At 36.1% G+C, this 26,092-nt stretch overlaps 1 protein-coding gene across 23 annotated transcripts; it reads left to right on the top strand.

Moving 5' to 3' along the window:
* Positions 1 to 8,898: 8,898 nt before the first annotated feature.
* LOC136220784 (phosphomannomutase) lies at positions 8,899 to 25,554 on the top strand. 23 transcript variants are annotated; one of them, XM_066008586.1, is made up of 15 exons: positions 8,928 to 9,037; positions 10,625 to 10,662; positions 14,077 to 14,153; positions 14,823 to 14,998; positions 16,001 to 16,092; positions 20,801 to 20,845; positions 20,965 to 21,031; positions 21,111 to 21,187; positions 21,592 to 21,627; positions 21,750 to 21,805; positions 21,903 to 22,002; positions 22,084 to 22,179; positions 22,273 to 22,362; positions 23,753 to 23,804; positions 24,033 to 25,003. In XM_066008586.1, exons 5-15 carry the CDS (start codon positions 16,024 to 16,026, stop codon positions 24,245 to 24,247), a joined length of 903 nt encoding a protein of 300 aa, XP_065864658.1. In that variant the 5' UTR covers positions 8,928 to 9,037; positions 10,625 to 10,662; positions 14,077 to 14,153; positions 14,823 to 14,998; positions 16,001 to 16,023; the 3' UTR covers positions 24,248 to 25,003. The 23 variants fall into 23 exon arrangements, with proteins under 23 accessions (XP_065864659.1, XP_065864660.1, XP_065864656.1 ...); XM_066008587.1 differs by lacking the exons at positions 10,625 to 10,662; positions 14,823 to 14,998 and adding an exon at positions 15,475 to 15,515 and having other exon boundaries at positions 8,899 to 9,037; XM_066008588.1 differs by lacking the exon at positions 10,625 to 10,662 and having other exon boundaries at positions 8,899 to 9,037; positions 14,860 to 14,998.
* Positions 25,555 to 26,092: the final 538 nt, after the last annotated feature.

The following is a 26,092-nucleotide window of genomic DNA, read 5'->3' as shown; positions in this document are numbered from 1 at the left end:
GCTTGCTTATTCTGTCATGAGTAATTGGGACCCCCAGATATGTTCCAAGGTTCGTTGTTTTCCGAATACCGAGTTCCCATTCCACCTCTCTTTGGATGCGTAGGCTCGTGTTTTTTGAAAAGAAAACACTTGACTTTGCTAAGCTGACTTTCTGACCCGAGCAATCACAAAAATAGGTTAGAATATTCTTTATTACCCGAGCCTATCTTCCTGACGCTTGTGCCATTAAGATAATATCATCTGCAAAAAAACAATGAGAAAGGTTAGGTCCACCTCGAGTGAGCATCACGGGCTCCCACGATTTATCCGCCACTGCATCCAGGATTAAATGACTGAGTCTCTCTAGACAGAGAACAAAGAGATAAGGCGACAAGGGGTCTCCTTGTCTAATTCCCCATGAAGGTTTGAAGCTTTCACACTTCGTGCCATTCCACATCACCTGAAGAGAGGAAGAAGTTACACACTGCATAATAGTATCTACCATCTTCAAAGGTAGCCTTAGCTCCATCAGCGTTTCCCTGATAAAATTCCAGTTTAGTCTATCATACGCCTTCTCAAGGTCAAGCTTAATAATCATCAGTCCCTTTTTTCCTTTTGAAGGAGAACACAACCTCCTGTAAAAGAATAATATTATCGGTTATCTGCCGACCCAGAACAAAGCTACTTTGCATAGGACCCACTATCTCCGGGAGGATCGGTTTTAAACGATTGACAATGCATTCCGTGACCATTTTATACGTCACATTGCACAGGCTAATGGGCCTGAATTGTGAAAAATATTCGGGGGAGTTCACCTTAGGGATGAGAGTGATCACTGTTTGATTAGTTTCTTCCTCCAAAACTCCTTCATTCAGTGCTTGCAAGGCATACCGGCCTGTGTCCAAACCCACTATGTCCCAAAATCGCTGATAAAAACCCGCCTGGAACCCATCCGGGCCAGGAGCTTTCCACGGAGCCATTGACAAAACCGCACTCTGGACTTCGTTGGAGCAGTACATCGAATTTAAATTTTGAAGACAAGTATCGCTAATTACCGAAAAAGAGTGGCCTGACATGAGATTAATTCTGTTCGGATAATCTTAATGATACAGATCGCTGAAGAACGTCACTGCCATGCTCCTCAGCCTCGACTCATCCCAGACCCATAACCCTGCATTATCACGGATGCCCTCTACTTTATTCCTTTTCCGTCTGATTATAGTTGAAGTGTGGAAAAAAAATTGGTGTTTCTATCTCCATCTCTTAGCCATTGTACTCTAGACTTCTGCGCCCAAAGCGCCTCTTCCTGCATCAAAATTTCATTCAAGTCGGTCAACAGCTTACCTTCAAGGCGAATTAGACCACGAGTGCATCTCTCAGCTAGCGCGCATTGAACCCCTACAAGACGAGCATATAACCTTTTCTTTCTCTGAAAAATATTCCCAAAAGAGAAACTGTTCCAATTGCTATGCTTCTCACTCAACTCCCTGAGCTGATGATTCATACCAGCACCATTCGTCCACCACTGGTTCATAAGCGGCCTGATATCCGGAGAAGAAAGCCAAGCATTGATAAAGCGGAAAGTGGGATTAGGCCTTGTAGCTTCCTTCTTGAATTCAACCAAAACAGGGACATGATCCGATTTATTTCTCTATAAATGCCTCACTGAAGCCTCCAGAAAATTGTGTCTCTAGCTCACCGAACATAAAGCGCGATCCAGTCTGCAAGCAACACGAGTTCGTGGGGATGAGCCCCTGAAGCATGTAAACTGTGGCCGAACCTCCTTACTTTTAGCAAACATTGCACATCTATCTAGGACCCTGGCCGAACCTCCTTGCTTTTCACACGACGTCTTGATACAGTTAAAATCGGCACACAAAAGCCAAGGGTGCCCAATGCTACTGCTCCTCTCACACATAGCCTCAAAAAAGGCTCTTTTGAAGTGTAGTTGTGGCCTAACATAGACCACAGTAAATAAGAAAGTCTCCTCGCGCATTTCTCCATGCCTCAACTTAACCAAGCTATTCATATACTGAGGTTCTTTATCGATCACTTCAATTTGAACCTGGCTGTCATCCCAAAACATCCATATTCCCCCACTAAATCCATCCATCTCCATAATTTCACAGTTGGGAAAGTGAAGCCTACGACCAATAGCCTCAGCGCGTGAACCAGGAAGTCTCGGCTCTAATAAACACAAGATGGTAGGTCTATGCACTCGAACAAGATGGCGAAGCGATCTTTGAAACTCGGTACCACCCGCACCGAAGCAATTCCAAGTTATGATTCGCATATCAGTCATTAAAGGAATGGCAAAGTTGAACCGTAACCCCTGCTAACTTCAGCAACTTAGGCACTCGGGGGAACATTCTCCCCACCACTGCTATTCCTCCTCAACAGCTCCCAATCCCTGGTCCCTAGTCCCAAAATGTCACCACTTTGATCTGTATTAGCCGGTCCAGTAACATTCAGGTCAATTCTCTGCAAAACGGATCCAGGGTCCGGTCCGGTTCGAATTCTCTTCCCACGGCCAATGTTAAAGTCACTCGATTTCGTTATAGGGGAATTCCCTATCTCAAAGTCCATCATTATTCCTTGGTTTTCTGCTAGGCTTGCAAATCTGTTATGTTCTAGGTTCCCCATTTGCTTCATATCCTTTGCATTCTTTGTTCCTGAAGTCCCCACTGAACTTCTAGGAGCTAGCCGAGACCCCCTTGTGTTTCCAGTGCTGACAATGCTTTGCTGTTGTCCAAAACCCTCAAACTCATGTGTCGACGCTTTCTTACTTAACGCAGACCCTGTGAAGGGGTTCTCAATCATAGTTCTCTCTGCCTCTTGGTTGTTTGTCTCCCTCCTACTGTTTCCCCGAGCCCTCGGGTTGAACTTTCTTCTAGGAACAATCATCCAGGGGCCATAGTCTTCAGTTAGTGTAGCGTTATCCTCAACCAATCCTTCACCAGTTGCCTCATCTGAAACTCTGTTTTCCGTATCACCAGCGTTAGCCGGGTTCTGATTATTCGATATGTCACTCCTCATGTGTGTATCTTTTGCCGGTATTGAGCTAGGCCAGCTGCACTCAGTCTTTAGATGGCTGTATCTCCCACAATTCGTACAAGCACTGTGCAAGCCTTCATACTCGACTCTATGTGTATCCCATTCGAGTTCAAATTGGGCTATAAGTGGTTGTTGGATGTTCAGTTCCACACATACTCGGGCAAAACGACCCCTGGCTCGGCGTGCAGTATTCTCATCTACTCGAATTGGCTTTCCTACTGTTTCTGCTAGCCCCATTAAGACATCTTCATCATAGTACAGGAGGGGTAGTTGAGGGAACCGAATCCATACAAGAGATTTCTCTACAAATGCTTCGGAGGGATTGAAATCCGCCAACCAGGTCCTTACTGTCAGATAATGTCCCTGCACTAGCCAAGGGCCATCATTAATTACATGATCTCGGTCCAAGTCGTTATCGAACTGAACTAGGTGAAAACCCTCCCCAAGATCCATCATACTGAATCCTGCAATTGGATTCCACAATTCCTCTGTTCTTCTTTGTAGGGCAACAAACCCCAAATTTCTCCCTAGCAGTTTGATTACTAGTGCTTTCTCCCACGGTTTACTTAGTTTTTTCTTCAATTTCGGGTCTATCGTCACTCTCGGGTGTAAGGGATTTGAGTCAGATACCTCAATTTTGAGCAGACCAGCCGCTCGGAGATCCTGGCGGGTTATTGGAATTGAAACCCCGTTCTTTCCTTCAGCTATCTCTTTCCACGAACGACGGGGAGGAGGGCCGTGCTGAGGTTGTGGTGAATCTTTATCAGGTGGGACTGCAAGCGGTGGTCGTTGGTGAGGGAGCTGCAGGATCGCCGCCATCGCCTGGAGAATTGAATCGAAGCGGTGGTAAACGATGATAGTCACAGTAACGATGGAGCTGAGGTGTCACTTCCTCCATTTTTACTGATAAAAAAATATAATATAAAATATAATATATTAACTTTAGTTATATTATTATATTTATTTATAAAAATATTATTTTATCCGTACTATATCTGAGAGTTCTACAGAATTTAAATTAATCCATAAAATCTCTCTAATTCTCTGCATATCTATATCTAAAAGTTCTAAATAATTTAAATTAATCCCTAAAATCTCTCTAATTCTCTGCATATCTATATATAATATAAAACAGTAACGATGGAGCTGGGGTGTCACTTCATTATTTTTTTACTGATAAAAAATATAATATAATATAATATATTAATTTTAATTATATTATTATATTTATCTATAAAAAGATTATTTAAATTAAATGTGAAAATAAAATAATAAAATTTAATTTATATAGCACCTTTATATCATTAATTGTAATTATTAAATTATATTTTTGTTAATATTTATATATTAAGATGAATCCGTGCATCGCACGGGTCAAAAACTAGTAATTATAAAAATTTCTACATTAAACTATTAGTATTTACTAGTTAAACTTTTTATTATTTAAGTAAAAAAGTAACGGTTTTATTTTATTTTATACTTTTTTTGTTTAATTTTTAATAAAAAAAACAGTGTCATTCTAGATCCTGATTGTACGCCCGAGTTCCGGATTAACCCCAATTTTTATTGGATTGTTGAGAATTAATAAATTCAATATAATTCAGACTAGAGACCTAACCGATTCTTGATTCGACTAGGTGGCTTGGGTTTCTCGATCCAAATGGGCGGCCTAGTCAGAGTCCGACAACATTGTACCCAGTGGCGGACAGGTCCCTCCAGCCGATGGAATCACCATGGCTACGAGTAGTTTCGGCCCTCCAGTCTCCATAAAATTTGAGGCTGTGGTGGTTCCGGTCCCCTATTTTCAAGAAGTTTAGATCGGGCGTTGAATTAGCACCCCTAAAATTGGTCTAGGTCCTGTTAGACCCTCTCTAAATCTAAAATTCTAATTTTTTTTTTGGCCCGTTGGCCTAACTTAAATCCAAATTTCTAATTTTTTTTTGTATGTTAGGCTCTTTTTAAATCGAAATTTCTTAATTTTTTTTTTGTCTATTGGCCCCTCCCTAAATCCGATTTTTTATATCAGACATATTTTTTTTACATGTTAAGAATCTTAAACACAATGTAGCTTAATTTTGAGAAGTTTTACATTTATACTTAAAAATTTGTGCTTTACTACTCAGATTATAATACGTGTATATATTAAAATAATTTGAACAAGTTCGATTTAGAAAAAAAAAAAAAATACACAGAGGTGTAAATCAGCCCCCTACCGAACAATTCTATATTCACCACCGACTGTATCAAACCATAGGTTCACTAATGGTCTATTTATTTTACCTACTGTTTGCTGTTGGAAAAAAGCGTCTTTTTTAGAAAATAAGATTCCCTGCTTTTATAAAATGCATTTTTCAGGTGTAAAAGGCAACACATGATATCACTATCCAAACACCTAATTTTTTTTTTAAGTAAAAAGACAAACAGAAACATAAAAATGAGCAAACAAATACTGCCGTAGACCACTAATTTTAGCAATTATTAAATAGTTTTAGTCCTCAATATTTAATCCCGAAGAATATTAACTTTGAATATTCCTTCAGATCTAATTTCCACTTTGGATCTTGGATCCAACATTGATATTTCAACACAAATCAATCACAATCTCATGTATATTTATTAATTAATTTCAATATAACCCAAAGCTAAGATTCATGTGGCTGTGTCACTGTCAACTTTATTGGGTAAATTACATCCATGGCTATTGAACTTTACTCATTTTACGGTGTAACCACTAAACTTTAAAATATAAGCATAAAAATCACTTAATTGTATATGGATATATAATTTATTAGGGGTAAATTACACCCATAGCCACTGAACTTTATCCATTTTTACATTTTTCACTGAACTTCATTTCTTCCTGGTATATCCACTGAACTTTACACTTTTTAACATCAGTGACCACTCAATACCTCAAAACGACCGTTGACGGCTAAAAATAAAAAAATCCAAAGCGTTAATAATATTCTAAGGAACTTTAATTCTTGAAAATTTTCGTTTTGAGGTCATTTAGGTGTTGTTTGGTTAGAAGAGAGAAAGTGAATTTTTAGAGAGAGAAAGCTCCAAAAAATGTGATTTTCGAAAATAAAAAATGTGCTTTCATGGTAAATGTCTTTCTGAACAACTTTAATTCTTAAATATTTTCATTTTGAAGTCGTTAACGATCGTTAACAGTCATTTTGAGAAGTTAGTTACAATTGAGTGGCCACTGATGTTAAAAAAGTGTAAAGTTCAGTGGCCATACTGGGAAGAAATGAAGTTCAGTGGCTATAATATGAAAATGGACAAAGTTCAGTAGCCATGGGTGTAATTTACCCAATTTATTAGTGTTCATCCTTTTACATAACATACTGATTAATCCCCTATTTTGAAAAACACATCTTAAACTCCTATCTTTTATCAATATTAACTCCTTGGTCATTTTATATATTTTTTTTAGGTTTTTAATCGAACATATCCTAACTTTCAAGACAGACATATTACAATAGAAAATGACCGTATTGCTCTGTTATTTTCTATCTGTCTGTTTATGTCAAATATAATGATTAAGAGTCTAAAAACATAGACAGACGGATCAAAGGGTTAATAATGACAAAAGATAATGACCTTATAATATGTTTTTCAAAATAGAGAACTAAACAATATGATAAATTATTTATCCATTTTATATTTTCTAATATTATGACCACTAAACTTTAACTAATGCTTCAAAATGATTGTCAACGATCTCAAAATAGAAATATTCAATAATTAAAGTTGTTTAGAACGACATTTAACATGAAATAATCACATTTTATATTTTCTAAAATTACTATTTTTAGAGTTTTCTCTCTTTAAAAATTCATTTTTTCCTAATCAAACAATATCTACGTGACTTCAAAAATAAAATATTAAAGAATTAAAGTTTCTTATTATCAATTTTTTGAATTTTTTTATTTTGAGATATCATTTTAGTATTAAAGTTTAGTAGTGATAATACTAAATTACCCAAAGTTAAATTACCTCTAGATGCTTGTGGATAAAAAAAAAGGGCGGTCTGGTCGCACTACGCGTCCCCGCTGAGCGAGGGCTCTAGATGCTTGTGGATGATAAATAAAAATTTAAAATCTATTCATTTAATAATTGTAATAAAATGGGGTGATAATTTTGTAATTTTGGAATATTTCTAAAATTGGATGGTAAAATGGTAATTTTAGAAAAATAAAAAAATTAATTTTTAACAGTCATTTTGGAAACTATAATGTATAAGTTTCAACGACTTTAATGTTACGCTTTAAAGTTTAATATGGACAAAAAAAAGATAAGGTATTAAAATAGTTCTAGGAAAAGTATTAATTTAGGTTTATATATAAAATAGTATCAATATATACTTAATATTTATAAAAGAGTACCATTTAGGCTTCGATAACAGAAAATGATACGTCATTTATATTACTTCGTTAAATTCTGATTTCTCTCCCTATGTACAATTTATGGAATTTAACGAAGTAATATAAATGACGTGTCACGTTCCGTTATCGATACCTAAATTGATACCAGTTTTTAAACGTTAAATTTATATTGGTGTTATTTTGCATGTGAATCCTAAATTGGTACTTTTCCAAAAACTAGCCTATTTTATTACTTTATCCCTAAAAAAAATGATTAAAGTATAATCACTAACTTCAAAATGTAATATAAACGTTTTCGGTTTAAACTTTCTAACGTTATGACTACTAAACTTCATTCAATACTTCAAAATGACCGTTTACAACTTCAAAATAAAAAAATTTAGAAATCGATGATATTTTAAACAACTTTAATTCTTTAAAATTTGGTTTAATACATCATTTACCTTTTGAAATTATCAAAAAGCTTGATTGACCCTTTGGTTTTTCAAAATATCTCGATACCCTCTCAATTTGCATAAAATATTCAGAAAGCCCCCTTAGTTTGTATAAAATGTAATTAATTAACCACTCGGTTGAAAAAAAAGTAAGGTGTAAGCGAAAGCTACATTGCACGCACTTTAAAATATTATGACATAATTTAGAGAATGGATTATATTAAAAAGGAAGTTGTTTTGCTTTTTTTTAAAGGTGCGTGCAACACACTTTCCGTATGTAACTTACTTTTTTTTTTTACAATTTAGTGATTAATTGATTAAGTTTTATGCAAGTTGATGGGGTTACCGAAATATTTTGAAATTTCATGTATTAAGTCTTAAAATTTTCATTTTGCGATCATTTAAGTGTTGTTTGTTTATTTAAGGGTAAACTTTAAATAAAACCTCTGTGGTTTCACTAATTTTCAGATAAAATACTGTGGTTTATTTTTGGTCAAAACGAGGATTAAATTTTCGCACTTGGATTAATGCTATTAAAACCATTTTTAACGACCTGAAAATGAAAATTTTCAAGAATTAAAGTTGTTCAATGTCATATTTTTTATGGAACTACATTTTCAATTTTAAAAAATCATCTTTTTTGGAACTTTCTCTCTCTAAACATTAACTTTCTCTCTCTTTATCAAACATCATCTAAATAATCTCAAAATAAAAAAGTTGAAGAATTAAAGTTGTTCAGAATATTAGTAGTTCTTAAAAAATGTCATTTTTGAAGTCGTCAAGGGTGATTTCAATAGTATCAATCGAAAAAGTCCTTATTTTGCAAAAGTTGAAAACCTCAATCCTCGTTTTGATAAAAAGTAAACCACAATCCTTTATCTGAAAATTAGTGAAACCACATGGGTTTTATTTAAAATTTACCCTTTATTTAAAGGAGAGAAAATGAAATGAGTAAAGTTTAGTGACCATTGGTGTAATTTACCCCGTTAATTTTTCCGGCTCGAATGCCGAGACTCCAACTTTTTCACAATGAAGCTATCTCTGGATATAATTTATTTAATACCCAAAAACTCCTCTACTTCCACCATTTTTGAGATCTCTACCGGCCAAAAATTCTAGTTCAGAAGCCGTTGGAACAGGCGCCAAAAATTCTAGTTCGGAATCCGGCGGCGGGATAAGGTCAGTAAGCTTTTTCTCCATCCTTTTTCAAGTTTTTGCTTCTGATTTTACTACTTTCTAGTTCTACCAGAAAGAACTCTACTGCATTGCTTCTTCGTTTAGTGTTTGGTTAGAAATAGAAACCAGCTCTCAAAATACATTTACGTTAAACCTCCTCTACTTACTTCAGAAACGCCTCTATCCATCCTCCCTTCCCGAATCCATCTCTTTCTCAAATCGCCTCACCACTCGTCATTCCTCTCTTCCAAAATCGCGATCGGCATTGTAACATCCGGTCTCCAGTGCACGAGGGGCGTAACCACACGCCGAATTGAAAAAATAAATCCGAGACCTCCATCTCGTTTGGCTGCATCTGCAGTTGAAGGTGCAAACGATAGGTTGATGAGATTTTGATTTAATTTGAATATCTGTTTGCTTTTATTGTTTAATCTGGTCTTTGTTTGGTGAGAAAACAGAATTTGGTTTAATCTGCTACTGACTTTTAGTTATCTTTACACTGGCTTTAGATTTATTCCGAATTCTGAAATAGGAAACTCTTGGTTAAGTTATTTGGTTAGAAGTGTATGAAGTCTTCAGGTTGATGAGATTTTGATTTAATTTGAATATCTATTTGCTTGTATTGTTTAATCTGGTCAATTTGGTTTGATCTGCTACTGACTTTTAGTTATCTTTACACTGACTTTAGATTTCTGAATTGTGAAATAGGAAACTCTTGGTTAAGTTATTTGGTTAGAAGTGTATGAAGTCTGAATTGAGTATTTCATATGCTTTCTTGGATTTGTATGTTAATCTTGCTAATTAGCTGAGAAAAGTGATTTTGATTGATCAATTGGAGTGTTCATCCATCTGGATCCTTTTGCGCTTTAACAAGGATTGAAGCTGCTTCAGTAGATTCCTGAGAATAATTAATAAAGTTCACAAGCTGCTCATGAACCAGGAATTTAGAAAGACTAGAATGCAGAAGAAATTCTCGCTTAATCTCAAAAGGTTGACTCTTCATTTACAGGGTCAACTCAAGCAAACTTAAACTAATAAAGTAATCTAAGAAAGCTGGCTAATGTCCTTAGGAGCAAGAAATTCTCTTTTATTGTTTCAGATTTGGTTTAATTTAAATATAATCTTTCTTTTTCGGTATGATTGTTGAATTTGCTTGTTGGCCTTCTTACAGTGATGTTATAAAAATTTGGTTATTAAATAATTGAGTCCCGGGTCATTCGGAGTCCTAATTCCGCCACTGCACTAGTTAGCACTTCAACTTCTCAAATGTCAGTTTGAGACTCCTTTTAGTTGTTCAGCACCACAGATCGGCTCCCGTAAATAATTTCTTATTTGGATAAAGAGCATAACGGATTCTCGGCAAAGGGAAATCCTCCCTGGGACCTACATTGTTGAGATCGCGAACTCACACTGTGCTTTTTGTTCAGTTCCACTGCATATGCTTGTATTATAAAGTTAGATTTTTAAGAAATTTGAACGTCTTCTATCTTGAATCTGAATACCTTTAATCTTCTGTTCTGTCTACTTGTTCTCTTAATTCTTAGAATTTTTCTTGCTTGGTTGATAATTAATTTTATTATTTCGTCTCAGGCTTACCTTATGTTTTGAAGCTTTGTGTTTAACTTCAGGTATTACCTTGTATTTAGCTTGTTTTGTAGTTTCACATTTGTTCATGAATCAATATAGCATCATTGTTTATCTTGGGGATGCAGTTATTGGAAAAAGGTTGGACTAGCATATTTAGGTTTTGATATTTGTCAATTCTGGTTCAAATTATTTAACGTGAGAGAGGATTTCAGATTTTTTCCATGTTGTTTGCATTGCAGCTGCTATAGCTGTAGAAATTATTTAACACGAGAGATGATTTCAGATTATTTTCTCGTTTATGCAGAGCCACCCATTTCCGAAGTATAGATTTTCTGGTTTCAAGTTGTTTCGAAATTTCTATAACATCGGTCTATCAATATTATTGTTGCTCGATTCTTTGTGTATTTCTGAACTTAAAATTGTCTGTTTATTTTCGTTAGAGCTATTGACTTGTCAGATAGTAGCTTGGAGATTTAGGTGTGGATTTAAAGATGAACAATGGTTGTTATTTTGTGCTTTATGCTTGTGTTAGCTTTTGGGTATTCTGCATCAAGATTCAGGACTTTGATGTGTCATGTGAATATAAATAGGAGAAGGCAAAAAGCATAGGAGACCTGATCTTTCATTTTTTGGTTCATTAAGCCCTTATCTTTTATTTGGATCATTAATCCCCTTGATTTTTTTTCCTTCCCCGCACTTTATCGTTGTTCCTCTTGACCTCTCTTCCTTGAAATTGAAGCTTGTCTCCTCTCTCTCTCTCTCTCCACATCTCACCTATCTTTCATGCTGCCTTTGTTTGTTGGGTTGAAGATTGCAATTGTTTCTATTTTGTTAAGGTATATACAATCCTAATATGATTTTTCTTTGTTCTATAGCTGATACCCCTCTCACGAAATTGTATTGAGTGGGAGCAAGGACAGATCTACAGTGGAGGGCAATGGGGCAAAGTGCCCCCACTGAATTTTAGAAAATTTTGGACCCCTACGTATATTTGCCCCATTGATTCCGGCCAAAACCTAATTTTCTGCAACTCACAGAGGTTGAAGATGAACTGTTGCATGCGATTCGTAATTTTAATTTTTTTTCTCAGAACATAATGAAACGGCCTTTTCATTGTTAAAAAGCAAGGAAATTAAATAAAATCCAAATTAACATCTAACCTAAGCTGTGCTTGCTCCCATCCTTCAAACACAAAAGAAGCTGCGATTTCCAAATCCCAGCAGCAATCCCTCAACGTTCCTCTCTCTCTCTCTATCTCTCTCTCGGATGCGATTTGAATCACCCCTGCGGCACAATCCCTTCCTGTTCTTGTTGTTCGTCTTAGAATTTTGCCCTTCTGGTATTTTATTTTGTTTTTCTGCTTGCGATTTATTTTTTTGTACTTTTTTGATTTGTTACTCTTTGATTTTAATTAGATTTTTCCTTGGGTTTCTTGAGAGATGAACTGTTTTCCTTGTTTTCTTCTTAGTTAGCTATAATGTGTAGGGTAATTTGTTAATTTTCTGTTCTGTTCTTTTTCGTCAGTACTTTGTCTGTGGAGGATCATTATATTTCTTACTGCAGGAGATATAATGAATTGGTTGATTATAGAGGTTTTAGCACATGAAGGTTGATTATAGTTGAAAACATGAATTGGTAATGCTGAACAAACAAAATATGCTATTAGTCGAAAGAGACTGCTTTTACAAAGCAGCTGTATTCCCTCTGTATCTTGAAGCATTAGCATTGAAAACTCCAACATAAGAAAATTAGCTGATACCCACATGCTTTCGTGTCACCTAATTAATCATCTATGTTGCTTCTATCTAAGTCTAAGTCTCTTTTATCAATTGGAATTTCTCTTTGGATAATGTTATGAGTTTGAGCGGTTACTTATTGGGGTCCTAGTAGTACTGCTAGATTTTGGCTCCATTAGTTGTCCCCAACCAAGAAGATTGTTGGGCTTGGGACTATAGTGCAGAGGGTTTCGTTGTGCTCATTATAAGTTTAATCACCTTGACCTTGCTTTCTGACATTAATTGTCCATTTCATCTAATTTCAATTTTTTTTGGTGCAAACGCATGTGCTATGGAATTTTTGTTTTGTCTCTCCAATTGATTGTAAATTGGAGATTAAAAACCCCGAGTAAAGGTTTGCAAGACTGGAGTGATCTATTTTGTGTATTTTAATTACAATGTGAATATTATGTGGAACTAAGTAAATGTTGCACTTTATGTATTAGACTAAAGCAATTATTAGGTGTACTTTTGAATCATCTCTTATTAGAGGGTGCTTGTCTTGGTGATGCAACTTATACATTTGTAAGTTGTAACCTCCATTGGCATGTTATCTTCATTTACGTATGCAGTAATTATCCTACTAGGCCTTAACAATAAATCAACCAAGACAATAACAATTTTTGAATTGACATTATGATAGTGACACAAATCTTGATTCTTTTATAAATTTCTTATTTTACATATATATTTGCCTCACTAGTTGAAAATCCTGGATCCGTCCTGAGTGGGAGATTACAGGAATCCTGGATTTCTTAGTATGTAAATTGATGGGCATCCGAGTTTATGTTTGTTTTGGGGATAATAGCTTTTTTGTCCATTTGCACAGCTGTGGTTTTTTTCATTCAGGATTATTGCTTTATTTTGGTTTTCGATATAGTTGGGGACTCATGAATTAGGTCATTAGTTTAAGGTGCATTTTGTTTTTTTTTTCTCAATTTGTTTTAATTTTTGAACTGTACTAAAAGTATAGCACCATTCTGATATTCTCTTTAGTTTTGAGTTCTTTTGTGTAGTTAAACACTTTTAAATTATAATTTTTATGATATGAATAAGTAAATATAAAAAGAAGACTTTGTGCATTTGAAATTTTTGTGTATATTAAAATGTGCTCTGAAATTAGATCAGAGAAAGTGGTATTGGTTTTCTATTAATTCGGTTGAGTTTTCAGTTTCACCAAAATTCCAGATCAGTTATATTTTTAGTTGACTTTGGTTATTAACCGAACCGGCCAATGTTCATCCCCATTTGTCTGCAAGGAATCTGCTTTAACTTCTGCGTCTTTCTGATCAAGTGTGGTCTGATATTGGTGTTTGTCCTTTTTTGTCCGAAGGGTGCACATAAAAAACTGTAAAACCAAAAAACCGAAAAACCAAACCGAAACCAGACCGAAAAAAAAGGTTAACCGAAACCGATGGACTAGTGTATGGTTTTTAATTTTAGAAATTTCGGTTTTCGGTTTCAGTTTCGGTTTCAATTTTTTTACTAACCACCGGTTTCGGTTAACCGACCGAAATCAATTAAAAAAATTAAAAATTATAGATTTTATTCTACACTAGGGTTAAGAAAGACATTTCTCATTTAAAGTATAAATTAGTTGTTTTCTTTCACGCCCCCATCTTCATCCACAAAACCCTATCTTCATCTCCCAGTTTCACTCACTAGCCGACCCCTGCGCAGTGCTCATCCTAGTTCTTCATCTCGGCTTCTCCCTCTCACTCACCAGCCGGCGGCGGCGCTGTTCATCTTCCTCACTGGTATGTTTCTCTCTCTCACTCGCTCAGTTGTCAGGTATATAATACGACTTAACGTTTTAGAATTTTTTTAAATAGGTGTTTGTTTAAAATTTAGTTGATCAACTGATATCACAAAATAGTTTAAATCAAATTAGGCTATTGTTTTAATAGTAACTTGTCTGCATATGAAATTATGAACTTGTTTGTTGCCATCCCTTGCATATAATATTGTGAAATGAATAAACAGAGTGCGATTGAATTTGTAATTTGTAAGTTAGATATTGTTATAAAAAAACCCAGATTATTGCAAATTGATCAATCACAATAATTTTTCTTTTCTTTTTACTTTTCTTAAAATAAAGGAAGTTACTGCCAAATCACTTCATGAGCTTGTAATCCTACTCACGGCCAGCAATGCTTTACACATGGTTTTTCCGAAAAAAATCCAGAAAGTCAGATACATAAAAAAATTAATAGAGATTAAAGCCAAAAAAGCAACATGGAGTTTATATCTGTTCATGAAATTATAGTGATTTTGTTAGTGAAACAGCAAAAAGTTGGGTTATATCTGTACATGGTTGGCTTACATCTTACAAAGGCTTCAGTCCATTGTCTACAATTAAATCTCTTTCTTAGAACTTTAAAACTTCTTAATATCATTCTTTGAATGTTTAACTTTTCAATTCAAAGGTTTATGATCGAGGTATGACATTTGGGCTAAAGACAGGTGGTCGAATCAAAAGTATTCCTGTTTCTCTACCACTGGAAGCTTTTTCCTTTGTTTGGCATACAGAAACCTGAGGAGGGAAGTGAGGAGTGGAAATTACTAGATGCTTGCATCAATCCAAGAGAATTGCTCTGATAGTGTTGGAAATCCTTCATCATTTTAGACCCTTTTGGCTCTGATATTGTTTTTTTTTCTGTTTATTTTAGTTATCTCCTTTAGCAAGTATTTTTGTAGCTGAGAATTAAGCATTTTAGTCACATGTAATATACTAAACGTATGAGGTAATAGAACATTTGGTTGTAATCTCCACATGGTTTTCCTTTTACTTTTGTTGCATATAGGAAGTTTTATTCCTTAATCACTAAACTACTACTGATCATAGTCATCTTTGATATCTATGGACTTTTTTTTAAGAGCTGCCTCAGTATGTTGTCAGAGCCTGTCCAGTTTTGAGTAATATGTATGGTGCATATTGGGAGAGGAGTTGCATTAATTTTGCAGAAAATGAAAACCAGCTTTGTGCACCTGCATATTTGTTCAAAGCTTTTCCACATGCATATTTGTTTAAGATATTTTGCATGATTTTATTTTCTTTCTTTCCTTCATCGGGCAAAGGAATTGAAAACCAGCTTTGTGCACCTAAGCATGTTAAGCAGGTAGGGATTGTTTAATTGCATTTCTGTGTATTTCACATTGTTTGCTTACCTTATTTTATTTATCATTGCTTATATCATTTATTATTTCAATGTTTGTTTATTAATGGTTAAAAACCGAAATAAAAGGTTAACCGACCGAATAATTGGTTAACTGATTAGTGGTTAACCGAATTTAATGGACTAGTGTATGGTTAGTAAATTTTAAAAACCGAAAAAACGGTTAGTAAATTTTAAAAACCGAAAAAACGGTTAACCGACCGAATTAACCTTAATGGACTGGTTAACCGACCATGTGCACCCCTACCGAAAACAGTAGTCAATAGTGCTGTCTTATTGAGTAGCTGAGTGTCAAATTAAAGCAGGAAACCAAAAATTTAATTCTTTGTCATGCATATTTGCATGTTAATATGAGTGGTTTGATATCATACTCTATTTTGTGTTCTTTTAAAATTGGAAGCTTGAGCATTTTTTGAATTTCTTGACAGGGCAATAATATACATCAATTACAATGGCAGTGAGAAAACCCGGTTTGATTGCTTTATTTGATGTTGATGGAACTCTCACGGCTCCAAGAAAGGTATCAATCTTCTTTGATTCTTTGCATTTGTTTTAAAGGTGTGTAGGACTTTGTTAAATCATCATAAATAGTTGGGGTCAGATAGTGGACCTTAACTATTAGCTTGACCTTTTAGTTCAAATGGTTTCATGACATGGTATCAGAGCCTGTCCTAGTCCTAGTGTGCAGAGTTTTTCTTTTGTGTTTGTCCAAGTGTGCAAACCGATTTAGGTTCCACCCTTTTCCGATTCTCAGACCTTCGGCCACCTACGATTCTCACCGACCGGCCTAGTCACTTTCCCAGCTTCCGATTGGCCCTTCCGCGGTGGTCTGGCTCCATTCCGACCGGCGAGTGCACCGCACACGCCACTCTTCTCCGGCAACCCTTCGTGCAGGAGCGTCCGGCCACCTCTTCGACTCCGGTCACCACCGTTGGCTTCGTCTCGCCAAGTCCGGCCAGCCTGTCAACTTTATTTCGTATTTTAGTAACTTTTTTTTCGCCGGTGGAGGTTTGGTTACTGTTTGTGTTTTGTTTTGCTGAAACTTGTTGTGTTGTGGTTTTCTTTGTTAAAATGGCTCAGGAAAAGAAAGTTGAATCTAGCAAAAATGTGGTCAGTAGCATTATGACGGTTTCCCTAACATTACCGATCATAAACTGACGGGTTCCAACTATTTAGACTGGTTTAAAACAATTAAGATATATTTGCGCAGTATCAGGAAGACTCATCATTTAACTGATGATCCGAAGACGGATAATGAGGATTGGATGGCAGATGATGCCTGTCTGTTTTTGGGCATCAAGAACTCTATTGATACGTCTATTGTTGGGATGGTTCGTCATTGTGAGTATGTCCAACAACTTATGGACTACTTGCAAAATTTGTATGCTGGGAAGAATAATTTGTTTCGCTTATACGATACTTACAAGTCTTTCTGTACCACTGATCGTCAAAGTCAATCTGCTCAGGATTACTATGTACATTTGAGGGAAATTTTTGAACAGCTGAATGAATTGTTGCCTTTGAGCACCGATATCAAAGTGTTGCAAGCTCAACGGGAACAAATGTTTGTTCTTCGCTATCTATGTGGACTTGGCTCTGATTTTGAGGGTGTTACTTCTCAAATTCTCTCTAGTGCCACCATTCCTAATGTTGAAGAAGCTCTTAGTCGTGTTTTGCGAAGTGGGCTGGTTCTGTCATCCACTCCTGTTGTTCCTGCTTCCAGTGCTCTAGTCAGTCATAAGCCTTCATATGACCGCTCTTATAAGGGTCCGACTAAGGATGGTACTCGGGACACCAAAAGTCCAACTAAAGGAAACAAAGTCTTTAAGTGTTATTACTGTCATGAGCCGGGTCATACCAAGCGTACTTGTCCGCTCCTTAAGGCAAAGGCGCAAAGGAATCAATTTGCTCACGTTGGCACTAGTGATGCTACATCCTCTGGCCTGACTTACACCCTTACTGCAGACGAATATGCTAAGTATCAAGAATCATTTGCTTCCCAACATTTTGCTTCAACTATCACTACCATTGCTGATTCAGGTAATTCTAATAAGTGCCTCATTTCTTCGTCTTTCAAGTGGGTGATTGATTCTGGTGCGATAGACCATATAATAATACTTTTCCTTCACACGTCACTGTACTTGATGGTACACATTCTTTTGTTATTGGTTCTAGCACTATTAACCCAACTTATTCCCTTTCCCTCTCTGCATTTAATCTAATTTCTGTGAGTAAGCTTACCCGTTCACTTAATTGTTCGATCTCATTTTTTCCTGATCATTGCTTGTTTCAGAATCTTATGACGAAGCAGATTATTGGTAGTGGACAGGAATACAACTGTTAGAAGACTTGTTGCCCTCTCTATTAACCCATTCTGGCGTTCTCTACATCTTGGATACAACTGTTAGAAGACTTGTTGCCCTCTCTAGTGTATCCACACCTTTTGATGAACATTGTCGGCTGGGACATCCTTCTCTACCACAGTTGAAGAAGTTGTTTCCTCAGTTTCAGAATTTGTCTAGATTAGATTGTGAGTCGTGTCAGTTTGCTAAACATCACCGTTTGTCTTCCCCTCCCGTAGTCAATAAAAGGTCAAATTTTCCATTTGAATTAGTTCATTCTGATGTTTGGGATCCTTATTTTGTTGTGTCGAAATTGGGTTTCAGATATTTTGTTACTTTTGTGGATGATTATTCTCGAACTACTTGGTTATATTTAATGAAAAGCCGTTCTGAATTATTTATCATTTTATTGCTTTTTGTGCTGAGATTAAAACGCAATTTAATGTTACGGTTCATACACTCCGAAGTGACAATGCTGAAGAATATTTTTCTAGACCATTTCAAACTTTCATGATCCAAAATGGTATCCTTCATCAATCTTCTTGTGTTGATATACCATCCCAAAATGGTGTTGCTGAACGCAAGAATCGTCATCTTCTTGAAACTACTAGAGCTCTTCTATTTCAAACACATGTTCCTAAATACTTTTGTGCTGATGCTGTCTCTACAACATGTTTCTAATCAATCGCATGCCTTCTTCCATGTTAAAAGGTGAGACTCCTTATAGTACTCTCTTTCCTCATAAACTCGTATTTCCTGTGTCACCTCGTATTTTTGGGAGTACTTGCTTTTTTCGGGATGTTCGTCTACAAGTCATTAAACTAGACCCCAAAGCCTTTAAATGTGTCTTCTTTGGATACTCCCGTCTTCAAAAAAGGTATCGTTGTTTTTCTCCATCTCTTGATAAATATCTTGTGTCTTCTGATGTCACGTTTATGGAACATTTCTCGTTCTTTCCCATGTCTTCTGATATATCCATTAGCGATATTGATATTGATGATGTGTTAGTCTATCAAGTTCACTAGGTCTCGAATCCCTGTCCCTTTAAGCCACCTATTACTCAAATATATTCACAACGCCAGAGACCTCCTGATTCCGATCCAGTACCAATTTCTGCTTCGCCTTCAGATCCTCCTTTTGAGTCAAGCTAAGTCACTGATGACCTTCCCATTGCCCTTCGTAAAGGTAAACGATCTTGCTCCTATCTTATTTCAGCTTTTGTTTCCTATGAGCACTTATCTTCTCCTTCAGACTTTTGTTGCTTCACTTTACTTTACTATTATTCCTAAATCTGTCTCGGAGGCGTTATCCCATCCAAGCTGGCGCAATGCCATGGTAGATGAAATGAATGCTTTTATGGCGATGATACTTGGGATTTGGTAAATTTACCATCTGTTGGATGTCGTTGGGTGTTTGCTGTGAAAGTCAATGTGAAAATCAATTCTGATTGTTTTGTTGCTCGTCTAAAGGCTTGTCTTGTTGCAAAGGGCTATGCTCAGACTTATGGGATTGATTATTCCGACACCTTCTCTAATTGACCCTTGCATCAGCTAGATATCAAGAATGTTTTCCTACATGGTGATCTTTAAAAAGAGGTTTATATGGAGCAACCACCAGGGTTTGTTACTCAGGGGAAGTATGACAAAGTTTGCCGTCTCCGCAAATCCCTATATGGGTTGAAACAAAGTTCTCGAGCATGGTTTGGAAACTTTAGCCAAGCAGTTAGAAGATTTTGGGATGAAGAAGTGTAAATGTGATCACTCTGTCTTTTATAAACATTCTACTTCGGGTATCATTCTCCTTGTTGTCTATGTAGACGATATTGTTATTACACGTTGTGACATTTCTCGTCTCTAAAATCGTTTCTCCATGGTCAGTTTCATACCAAGGAATTTTCTTGTCTCAAAGAAAATATGCTATTGATTTGTAGTCCGAAATAGGAAAATCGGGAGCTAAGCCATGCAGTGCACCTATGACTCCAGATTCGCATCTCACATCAGAAGGAGAGCCCTTTGAAGAGCCTGGAAGATATGGGCGTTTGGTGGGAAAGTTAAACTATCTTACAGTGACTAGACCTGATAATTCTGTTAGTATTGTTACTGCGCTTGAACAGATCTTATGCTACTTAAAGGGAACTCCTAGACGAGGCTTATTTTACAAGAATTATGGTCATACCCAGATTGAGTGTTTCTCCTATGCAGATTGGGCAGGAGACAAAGATGATAGGAGATCCACTACCGGTTATTGTGTCTTTGTTGGAGGTAATTTAGTTTCTTGGAAGAGCAAGAAACAACATGTTGTTTCTCGCTGCAGTGCAGAATCTGAATATCGAGCAATGTGTCAATCAGTGTGTGAGATTATGTGGATTCGTCATCTCCTGTCCAAACTTGTTTTCAACGTCACCATTCCGGCAAGGTTATGATGTGATAATCAAACAACCCTTCATATTGCTTCCAATCCTGTGTACCATGTACCATGAACGTACTAAGCATATTGAAGTTGACTGTCACTTCGTTCGTGAAAAGCTAGAAGAAAACATCATTGCCACAGCCTACATTGGTACCAATGAACAGCTTGGGGACATTTTTACCAAAGCCTTAAATGGAGTTCGGGTAAATTACTTTTGTAACAAGTTGGGCATGTTAAATATCTATACTCCAGCTTGAGGGGAGTGTAATGTATATAGCTATAACTATTTATTAGTTTAGAGAGTAGTTAGCATTTATACCTAGTTAGTTTCTATATGTCTATATATACCTAGTATTCTCTTCATAATTTTCATTGCATTTATTATCTAGAGCCAAAATTTGTCTAATTATTTATTGACGACTTCTTGTTTTTCGACTTTACATGGTACTTGTTTAATTTTTTCATCTCTTATTCCAGGAAGTCACCTCAAAGATGTTCGAGTTTATGCGGGAACTCCGGAAGGTATGTATCAATTTATCAATAGTTTATTATTATCCAATGATTATTATGTTTGCATTTTTGTTTCTTCACTCCCCATCAGGTATTAATCTATGCATGACATTAGCTTTTTTGGTTTGAAGGTTGTTACTGTCGGTGTTGTGGGTGGATCTGACCTCTCTAAGATATCAGAGCAACTCGGCAAGACAGGTGGGATAGGCTGTTCTTAAATTTGTGCTTGTGAAAAAAGGTAAAAAGGGAGCTTCTAATGATAATTTTGGATATGCAGTTACAACTGATTATGATTATGTATTTTCCGAAAATGGGCTTGTAGCTCATAAAGATGGGAAACTTATCGGCACTCAGGTAATGCTATATTATATATGCTAAATTGTATTGTTACAGTTGGGAAAGTTATATTCTTATGGAATGCTATCTATATTGGTTGATCTTGTAAATACCATTGCTCGAGACTTGACTTTCTTCCTAAATAGAGGAATGGGTTATGAGCTTTACTCTGAAAGAAGTTGGTTCCTGCCTCCGGCCGGGCTAAGCTCGAGCCATTCCTCTTTCATTAGTTCGTAGCTAGTATAGGAGGAAGAATAGGCTTATTCCGAGGATTCTTTTGTGAATTTCACGTGCAATAAGTTTGATCCTCTAGGGCTTTAGCTTGTTAATCACAAAGATTAAATGCTAGTCTTGGAAACTTAACCTTTTCCTCTAAATTGATGTCCTATTTCCTGATGGATTGTACTGTTTTCTGTACTCAGAGCATGAAGGCGTTCGTTGGAGACGGGAATCTCAAGGTGAACTTTTGCGGTTAAACATCTTTCGGGCATTTATCCAAAGAAAAATGTAAAGGAGTTGTAGAAATAAAAGAATAATGCTTTTATGAGGAGTTTACATCTTTCATGAATGATATGTGTAGGAGTTTATAAATTTTACACTTCACTATATTGCGGACTTGGATATCCCAATAAAAAGGCAAGTGTGTCAACCCGTCTTAATATCAATTTTTTTCATGCATATCTTGCTGCTTAGAAATGGGTTGACAGTTGAATAAGAACGTTTAATCATGCAGGGGAACATTTATAGAATTCCGGAGTGGGATGATAAACGTATCACCAATTGGGCGGAACTGTAGCCAAGAAGAAAGGGATGAATTTGAGAAGTACGATAAGGTTAGAGAATCAATTGTTTTCATACTCTAAATTATGTCTGATAGATATATATTTGCTAAAATAAAGCTCGACTTATTTCAGGTCCATAACATACGGCCAAAAATGGTGTCTGTGCTGCGAGAGAAGTTTCAACACCTTAACCTGACTTTCTCAATAGGCGGACAGATAAGCTTTGATGTGGGTTAACTATCTAACTTATGATAACGTTTGAATGGTTAAAAAGAATGTAGACTTAAAGCACAGAATCATATTTGTTAATGTTTGTAACAGGTTTTTCCGCAAGGTTGGGACAAGACATATTGCTTGAGATACCTTCAAGACTTTAACGAAATCCACTTTTTTGGTGACAAAACTTACAAGGTTGTGCTCTTTTTTTGTTTCTTTTAATCTTTAGATCATTCTCTAACCTTTTGCATTATACGAATTGTGATAACACTAGCCGATGATCTTTTTTCGTTCCATGCATTTTCAGTCACCGTCTCATATGCATGTAGTTTTCTTCTAAACAAAAATCCTTTGATCGTGTTATGAGGGAATCACATAACTTACACTACTTGTATGTCATGGCCATAGTTGTTGAGGCGCGCCTTAGGCAAGGCTCAAGGATATGAACCTCACCTTAAAAGGCTATCGCCTTGTGCGCCTCGCGCACCTCTTTAACATTAAGGGTTTTTTTTAATTTTATCTTACTGTTTTTATTAAAATAAAAGGTTGATTAATCTCAGCCAGTGATCTAATCTAAGTAAACTTAAATTTAACCGTTGATTTAATCTAAGTAAAAGTGTAAAACTAAACAAGAATAAGAAGAGACGTAAATAGAAGAGACATTAAGGCTAGGCAAAAGGAAAAAGCAAAACAAAAAACTCCTCCTGTGAGAGCTAGGCCATCTATGTCTCTTATAGATGAAGATGAGGATGAATATGAAGAGGAGGAAATTGGAGATGAAAATGATAATGGAGAGGACGATATTAATCTTGAGGATGATCTTGATCTTGATGATGATGATGATTAGTTTTTTTGTGTGTTGTTTTTTATTGACAACAGATGCTTATCAGTTTATTAGCATTAGTTAGGTTAAGTATATGCCTCTATGAACTTAACTTGGTGTTTTTGACATTCAATATTACGTTTTATGTGGTTTTATCTTGTTTCCGTGGTCATAAGGGTGTGTTTTGGTTCATCATGACTTATACTTGAATTAGTAATAATAGAGTATTAGTGGCATTAGTATCAAATATTGATGTATATAGATTTTGTATTTATTTTTGTTTAATTTTCTGTGCCCCTGTCGTGCCTAGGCGCCAGAGCTCCTTTAGCGCCTTGCCCCTTTAATAACTATGGTCATGCCTACCCCTGGAATCTTCTGAATATAAATTGCTCACTACGTTTGATATTAGTATGGGTAATATTGTTCGTTTTTGGTCTTCCTAAGAAAGGATTATTGATGAAGCTGAGCTTTTTCGATTAAACAGTTAAGACATGTCTAGAAAATTGAGATTTTTCGATTGCTAAGCGACAAATATGATCTCTGATTTGTCGGAGATGCGAACTAGTGTTCTTTTTGCTCTGTTCTGATTTGAAATTCTAGTATCTGAACTTTTCTATGGAAGTGACAAGACTGGTAATATTGAAATTGATTGTCCATTTTTTATTGTCTACTAATATTCCGAGGTTAAAATGTATTATACATTTTTACATGGAAATAAGGCCCTATTGTTGTTGAATAATTTTGTTTTGTTTTTCTAATCAGGGAGGAAACGACCACGAAATTTACGAATCGGACCGAACTCTAGGTCACACAGGTTAGCTTAAGATTTCATCTTTCACTAATCTTTGGGATACTTGATGCAACATGGAAATGAAATTATCTCGTTTTGTTTGCAATATGATGCAATGTAGAAAGAAATAAATTAGACCAAACAAAATTTTGAATTTCTGATACCATTTTTATTCTTTTGTCTCCTACATGTTTTAGAAGTGAAGATTAAGGTAGCTTTGTTCTTTTCTTAGCATTTATTTTTGAATTTCAGAAAACACACCAGGATCGAATTCACTGTTTCATTGTTGGTGCGCGTGCAGCAGCGGTGCACAGCACAATGCAGCAGTGCTCGGTGCTGCGTGCTCCAGCAGTGCTGCGTGTGCAACGTGCAGCAGTGCTTCGTGTGCAAAGTGCAGCAGTGCTGTGCTGTGTCGTTGCCTCCATGCGGATCGACACGGGTCCGCTGTATTACCTTATAAGTTATAGATGGTAAAAAAAGAAGGTAAAAAGCACCCACGATCATTGAAGTAGAGGTTATTTATGCCGATAGTCACTAAAGTAGATTTTGAGACAATGAAGTCACTAAAGTAGCACATCTCCGTCAATAAAGGCATTACGTCCGAATCTGACTGATTTGCTCCACCAGAATGCTGGCATCAGTGGAACCTCGTCGACACATCATAAACATGAATGGAGCAGCAGTCATGTGGCAACCACGTGTTGTCCACGTGGCTGCCAAGGAATAGTTAGGATGATACTTTATTTTCCTTTTTGGACACTTGACAGCTATGTGGATGACACGTGGCTACTCATCTAATCATGTTTATGGTATGTCGTTGACATAGCGTTCCGGTAGAGTAAGTCGCCAGATTTGGTCATAGTGACTTTATTGATGGAAATGTGCTACTTTAATGACTTTATTGACGAAGAATCTACTTTAGTGACCACCGGTGTAAATACCTTCTGCTCTAGTGACCGCGTGTGCTTTTTACCCGCAAAAAGAACGATGAGGTTGGATTTGATGTAACTAAATGTGAATATCTTCCCATTTGTCTTACTGTTCTCCTAGTTGTTTATATGAACTCAAACCAGACCATTCAAGAAATTTTCATTTATGGAGATATTCTACTGTGGTTCGGGCGGTCAATCGGAACTTGACATGTCAGTATGTAGTGATGACTTGTCAAGTTTTCGTTGGCCGGATCCACTTTGACCCGGACCATTCAAGAATTTTTACTTATAGTTTTACTTTTTGCAGTTACGAGCCCTGATGAAACAATGGAGCAGTGTAAAGCTCTCTTTCTAGCCAATCCCTGAGCTCATTTATTTGTGGCTTAATACATCTTTAGTCCTTATACTTGTCCAAAAAATTCATCTGCCTCCTTATACTTTGAAAAAGTTCTATTTACCTCTCTGAACTTGTTTAAAATGACCAATTGACTTTCTGAAAGATACCTATTAACTCCCTGAGCTTTCTTAAAGTGGTCTACTAGGCCTCTGAACTTGGTTAAAATGTACACATTTCAATTTTTTCAAATGTCTCCTTACTCTGCCACGTGTGTTTTAGGGGTTAATAGAACATTTTTAAAGTTCGGGGTCAGTTGGCTTTTTGGGACAAGTTGGGGGGCGCAGGATGTATTAAGCTTTTATTTGTTTTATTTTTATTTGAGAATAAATTATCAGCAGATTGCTGGTAATTTTTATTTGTAATTCATATGAACTATTCAAAGGAATTACTTGTAATAGCTGAACTCATTCTTATATGAAAACAAGACATATATATCTACGTTTAATCGGGTAAAATTACACTCGTGACCCCTCAACTTTTATCTTATTTTTATTATCGCCCTTAAACTCTTAAACTTCAAAACATATGATGTATCAACTTTGCACTTTAGTAACAAAATGACTTTTTTTACAGTTATTAAGATTACCACTCTAATAGTGCGTAGCTTTCCATTGTAGAGTTGCCAAAAATGATATTCTTAAAAGGTAGGATTCAAACATGTTCAAAATGACTTCCTTATCATGTTCTGGTAGAAAATTCTTTCCTATCAACTTGGATTTCCATCCGAGTATTCTTTATTCATGGATCTTCCTCGAGTCTTCTTATATACTAAGGATCATTTTCCGAGTCTTCTTACTCTATTGAGGGTCATTCGTCCCATTCTTCTTCCATAATCTACCTCCATCTATCTTACTCTTCCATATATCTTCCATGATATACTATAAGGAGGGTCCATATAGGTTCTGAAATCTATTGAATTAAAAGATTAAGCTAATAGTTAAACCGCAATTTATATTAATATTTGACGACGTATAATGTTACGA

The sequence above is a fragment of the Euphorbia lathyris genome, chromosome 2 (assembly GCF_963576675.1).
Source record: "Euphorbia lathyris chromosome 2, ddEupLath1.1, whole genome shotgun sequence".
NCBI lineage: Eukaryota > Viridiplantae > Streptophyta > Magnoliopsida > Malpighiales > Euphorbiaceae > Euphorbia > Euphorbia lathyris.
The sequence above is the reverse complement of the archived record's forward strand: the minus strand, read 5'-3'. Positions and strand labels throughout refer to the sequence as shown.

What these genes read in the sequence shown, in the direction of transcription:
- LOC136220784 (XM_066008572.1), top strand. Translation starts at nt 16,061, where the DNA reads ATGTTGATGGAACTCTCACGGCTCCAAGAAAG. An exon ending in TTGAATCTAGCAAAAATGTG is followed by an intron (nt 16,683 to 16,782) that starts GTCAGTAGCATT and finishes ATATTTGCGCAG; the next exon opens with TATCAGGAAGACTCATCATT. An exon ending in CACTACCATTGCTGATTCAG is followed by an intron (nt 17,613 to 17,865) that starts GTAATTCTAATA and finishes TGCTTGTTTCAG; the next exon opens with AATCTTATGACGAAGCAGAT.